Source organism: Neovison vison, chromosome 13, assembly GCF_020171115.1.
Source record: "Neovison vison isolate M4711 chromosome 13, ASM_NN_V1, whole genome shotgun sequence".
In the NCBI taxonomy this organism is placed as follows: Eukaryota; Metazoa; Chordata; class Mammalia; order Carnivora; family Mustelidae; genus Neogale; species Neogale vison.
The window spans coordinates 79,188,454-79,194,453 of record NC_058103.1 but is presented as its reverse complement, the minus strand read 5'-3'; the positions used below and the strand labels follow the sequence as shown (position 1 = coordinate 79,194,453).

Below are 6,000 nucleotides of genomic sequence, written 5' to 3'. Positions count from 1 at the left end.
GGATATGTGCACCCAAATGTTTATAGCAGCAATGTCCACAATAGCCAAACTATGGAAAGAACCTAGATGTCCATCAACAGATAAATGGATAAAGAAGATGTGGTATATATATACAACAGACTACTATGCAGCCATCAAATGAAATCTTGCCATTTGTGACGACGTGGATAGAACTAGAGGGTATTATGCTTAGTGAAATAAGTCAATCGGAGAAAGACAACTATCATATGATCTCCCTGAAATGAAGAAGTGGACATGTAACTTAGGGGGTTTGGGGGATAGGAAAAGAATAAATGAAACAAGATGTGATCGGGAGGGAGACAAACTGTAAGAGACTCTTAATGTCACAAAACAAACTGAGGAGGGAGAAGGTGGTGGGGTTATGGACATTGGGGAGGGTATGTGCTATGGTGAGAGCTGTGAAGTGTGTAAATCTGGTGATTCACAGACCTGTACCCCTGGGGCTTATAATACATATATGCTTATAAAAAAATTTAAAAATTAAAAGAAAATAAAACAAGCCTCAAGAAATTTGAAAGTATATTCTCCAACAAATAAATTAAAAATAAACAAAGAAATTCAGAAAATACCTAGTACTTGGAAATGAAGTGACATATTCCTAAATAACCCATGGTTTCAAAAAAGAAATGAGAAATTAGACAATATTGGGATTAAATGAAAACAAAAATACAACATACCAAATTTTATGAGGTAGAGTTTATTTAGTACTTAGAAGGAAATTTAGAAGTTTAAATATCTATACTAGGAAAGAAAGGTTTCACATCAATAATCTAAGCTTCCACTTTAAGAGCAAACAAAGAAGAGCAAATTAAACCTAAAGCAAGTAGAAGGAAGGAAATAAACGTCAGAGGGGAAAGAAATCAATGAAATAGGAAACAGAAAAACAAAGAAACCAAAAGTTCTTTGGGAAAAATAATCAACAAAATGGGAAGCCTTTAGCTAGGCTAAGAAAAAACAAGAGATGACAGAATACCAAAACTAGGGATGAAAGAAGGGACATAAATAGCCACCCAAATTAAAAGGGCTATAAAAGAACCAATCTTACACAAATTCTCCCAGAAAATAGAGGCAAGGGAACTTTCCAACTCATTCTGAGACCAGTATTACCCTTTTACCAAAGAAAGATAAAGATATCACAAAGAAAGCAGAGATCAATATCCCTTGTGAGCACTCACATGAAAATCCTTAACACATTAGCAGCAAATAAAATCCAGCAACATACAAAAAAGAAAAACCACCATAAGGCAGTAGGATTTACGTGACCATGACATCTATGAGGCTCCAACCTCCTCTCTGTGCTGATGTCACGCTTCATTCAGACTGATGCAAATTGCCAGTGGTACTTTGGCTGTGCAGTCCCTTCAGTATAAAGCTTCCTTGATGGTTGTGTATAGAGTGGATGAAATAAAGTAACCTAATCCTACTGAACTTATGGAAGATACCATAAAAGAAGCAGAAGCCAAGATGATTACCAATTTCAACCTTGATATTGAGGGTTGAGATACCTGACAAGGATTTAAAACAAAGATGAAAAAGTAGGTGAGCAAGGAGCTTTTCAGTTTAATTATATTCACAGCTTAAAACTATCAATCACCAAGCAGATCCAAGGGGAAAATGGATGTAAGTAGTTTTCCTAGAATGAGAAATGACACCCTGTTGGAAAAGGAACGCTGTGTCACCAGGAATAGAAGTGAGACTTTGAGGAGATGGTGTGTTCCTTTCTTTAGCTCATGTCAACTCATACTCTGCAATCCAAGACTAAATTTTAGGCTTAGCACCTCAGGTCACCAGTTAAGGTGACAGTGCTGTTCACTTCTAGATTCTTGCTTTTAAAGATGGTTATCAGCAGGATGACGATGCACCCTGCTACTCATCCAACCACCAGCCAACTTAGCCTGGTAAAAAAATAATTCAATCAATCCACAAATACAGTTCATAACACAGTTGAGGGTAAGAGAAACCAGGGAAAGCTATAAGAAATGTTTTCAAAAAGCACTTGCACTCACCAAAAACTTTCATATCCATCTCTAGGAATCTGAAAAAAAACAACAACCATCTAGAAACATTATTTAGGTGGACATTCATTTGTGCATGGTTTAGAATTTTAAGTTTCGACCTATAGCATTAATAAGTTAACCAATTCTGTACTATGCATGAGCATAAAAATCTAATAGTTTAAAATCTTTTGCTATGTTTTATTATTTCAATTTTATAAAAAGTAGTGTTTCAGATGAAAGACTGCATGAAGCCATAAAAGACAAAGCCTCTAGCTATCACATGAGATTTGAAATAAGGCAAATGTTAACTAAAAAAAATTCAGACTAATATTTTAAATAATGAAATGAAGACACAACTATGTATTTTATGGCAATCCTTGAAATACTTCCTTTCCATTAGTTGAGAGTAAGGATCAAAAATTTGAGTAGATACTTCCAGGAAAAGTATCTCAAGTAAATTTACATCCTCATTAAACGTGACTAATGTCAAATACTGAATTTGGCTAATCATACAGACAAACCATCAAGATTTATATTTTATTCTGGATGAATTTCCAACATATCAGTATAACATTTCTGTATTATGAACTGCAAAAGAACTCATGACAATACAATGGGCAATATGCAAGTTTATTTAAATAATTTAACACTGCACAGAAAGCTAATTCAGAAGTATAAAAATAGATGGTTTAGGAACCAAATATAAAGCACCACACTGAAGAATACACATACACCATCAGGCCTTTGGAAGATTAAGGCAACATTAATATCTCAAATAATTTTATGAGAACACTTTACTCATCTGATAGATGTCATTAAAACATCTCAAAATAGAGTCCACAATTTTTTCAGTATGAAGTCTTCCCTTCCAGTTTTCTTGTCAATATATTAATGATTTTTCTTAAATACTGTATAACAATTAGTCTAGATTGACAAATGGGCTATCAAAGCCGCTATCTTGCTGGCTAGATAGAGGAGCAATTAATTTTCTCAAGGGCTGCTGACACACAGATGATGGTACTGTACTGCTCAGTTTTTTGAAATCTGACTTTAATATATCAGCCTTATGATGAGGCGGGTGTCGAAGATTCATACTGATCTCTGGCTGGGAACAAAGAGTGTCTTCTGACAGGTCTGAAGTGTGGCCACTCTGACATTTCATTGGTTGACAAATCATTTTATTTTTCTCTGTAACTGAAAGACAACTGGTCGCTGAAAACTGTTTGAAATTAATAGCTTCAGTTGGTATATCCAGAGTTTCTTGTGGTCTACTGTGTAGAAATGACACTTCGTTGCAAGGTAAAGTGGCACTGTTGGACTGCCAGCCTATGGAGTCATCCAGGTCCCCTCCATCCTTCACTGGAGTTTCCCGAACACCCAAACTTTGACTTTTCTCAGATGCAACATTTTCACTCTCCATTAGTGGATTGCACTTATACACCTTCAAACCAAGCCTTTCATTAGGACCTTGAAAGGTTATATGTGTGGATCCAGATTCAGAAAGACTAGGGGTATACCTAGGTGAAGGTTTATTTCCAAAGGATCCAAGAAAGGGGTATACAGCAGAATGCCCTAGTGATTCAGAGCCAGTATCACTGAGGTCTTTCTTCTTCTGCAAACCAAAGCCTTTTTCACCTTCACAAGGAACAAACTCCGGGGAAACATTTTTTGGCAACATGTCTGGGTGTTTATAATCGTTATCGCCAAATTGGAAGCCTGAGTGTGACCCTTTGGAACCCACGTGCTTTGTGTCCCCGTGCTCCGCGTCCTCTAACCGTCTTCTTAAGTTACAAGCAGCCCTTCTCTTAGGGACTTGGTCACATATATTTCTGGGGATAGTTTGTATACTGTTTGATTTGCTTTCACTGAGACATGGTGTATTCTGATTCATATCATTTCTTTTTGATTTTTCAACTCCAGTCAGCATCTCTGAAGTCAGAGGTAGTACTAAATACAAGAGAACACAAAATTAGGGGAAAACAAAATCAGGAGAAAATAAACACTGAAAGAGGAGGGAAAAAAATAATGGTTTCACACATTTCCAAAGAAAGCTTATATTTTAATCATTCTCAAAGAAAATACATTAATGCTGGACATTTAAAAATATTATTTTACATATATACATTAAATAAAGTGAAGCGATTTTGTTATTGAAATCTGACATTTTTATATATCTGATCTGTTATTTTCTGCCACAGATATATATATTGCATTTCAAGAGCCAACTGCAACATTTCCAATTCTGCTCTGAAGAAAATTTGCTAAAGAGCCCCAACACCCAATGCCTACAAAGCGCGCGCGCGCGCGCACACACACACACACACACACACACACACACAGTAAACGCTAGAATGGAGTTTCTGATTTAAGCTGCCTAAGACATGAAATCTATTCAGAAGCAAAGCAGCAACATAGCAGAGAGTCAGAGAAATCAGACTTCAGAGTAGTGTACCTTGGTCCCTACATCATGACAAGGGTTTGCTTTTATTAGGGACATTTGAACAATTGCCCCACATCTTATACACCCAAGGTTCACATCACCATTCCCAAATTTACACAAATAATCTTTGTGCCTTTTTTTTCTTTTAAGATTTTATTTATTTGATAGAGACACAGTGAGAGAGGGAACACAAGCAGGGGGAGTGGGAAAGGGAGAAGCAGGCTTCCTGCTAAGCAAGAAGCCTGATGTGGGGCTTGATCCCAGGGTCCTGGGATCAATGACCTGAGCACAAGGCAAATGCTTAACAACTGAGCCAGCCAGGTGCCCAATCTTTGTGCTTTTTGAAAGAATGTCTACCAATATCAGAATATCAGGCTTGTGGATTCCTGAACAATCTCTGCTTCAAGGTTTCTAGAAGTTCAAAAATCCCATTTCCCCACAGGTATATTCAAAATCCCCCAGTGTGACTGGAAACTTATTTTTAAAACATTTCCATCAGCTTTTGCTTTATATAGTCAAAGCTATTTTATTATGAATAGGAAGAGCCCATTTATAGGTACTTAGGAGCCTTCACTACTAGCAACTTTAATTCCTTTCAAGTATAATTGGCTTAATATTGTATTTAACTTTATAATATATCTAATATCAATACTGCATTGCTTAGTATATTTATTCTCAATTGTTTTCATAGAAATAACATATGTCTGGATTTTTAAAAAATGGAAATTATGGTCTTTTAATAAGTGAGTTTAACCTATTTATGTTCAGTGTGATTGCTGATGTTTGACCCTACAATAATTTTCTATTGACCCATGCTTTTCTAGTTGTATTTTTCCTCTTTTGTGATTCTGTTAGATTGAAAAGTTTTCCTTACAAAATTTTCCCCTACTAGTTTGAGAGTTATATATTCTATTTCTCTATTGGCTAGGCTTCAATCTTTTTTTTTTTTTTTTTTTTTTTTTTTACGATTTTGTTTATTTGACAGAGATCACAACTAGGCAGAGAGGCAGGCAGAGAGAGAGAGAGAGAGGAAGGGAAGCATAGCCTTCAATCTCAATACACATACTTAAACTTGTATTTTTCTAGCAATGCCTAGAGTTATCAGTAACTATACCCTTTCCTCGAACGTAGTAAACCTCTTGGGCATATTTGTTAGTTTCCTCTACAATATGTTCTTACATCCTTTTGAGACTACTACACTTTGCTAACATTCTCAGGTCCTTTTGTTTGCTCTATTACTTGTATCCACAGGTATAAGTTGTGTTGTTTTTTTGCCTTATCTTATTTTGAGTTTGGTGTCTTTTATCATGGTGCTGCTGGCTTTCTATATTTATTTGCTAATTCTTGGTTGAATGTTTTGAGTTTAGTGTCTTTTACCATGGTGCTGGCTCTCTATAGATATTTGGTGATTCTTGGTTGAATGTTTTGAGTTTGGTGTCTTTTATCATGGTGCTGGCTTTCTATAATAGATATTTGCTGAATCTTGGTTGAATGCTTATCTCCTAGATGTTCTGAGTATGGCATCACCTTATTTAAAGAAGT

General features: G+C 35.9%; 1 protein-coding gene across 3 annotated transcripts in view; it reads right to left on the bottom strand.

Moving 5' to 3' along the window:
• Positions 1-2,639: 2,639 nt before the first annotated feature.
• Positions 2,640-6,000, bottom strand: part of CEP152 (centrosomal protein 152) — a 94,690-nt gene continuing 91,329 nt past the window's right edge. For all 3 annotated transcript variants that reach the window (XM_044229858.1, XM_044229860.1, XM_044229859.1), the window contains one exon: positions 2,640-3,965. In XM_044229858.1, the coding sequence (XP_044085793.1) occupies positions 2,938-3,965 (1,028 nt within the window). In that variant the 3' untranslated portion in view covers positions 2,640-2,937. The remainder of the gene's footprint in view (positions 3,966-6,000) is intronic.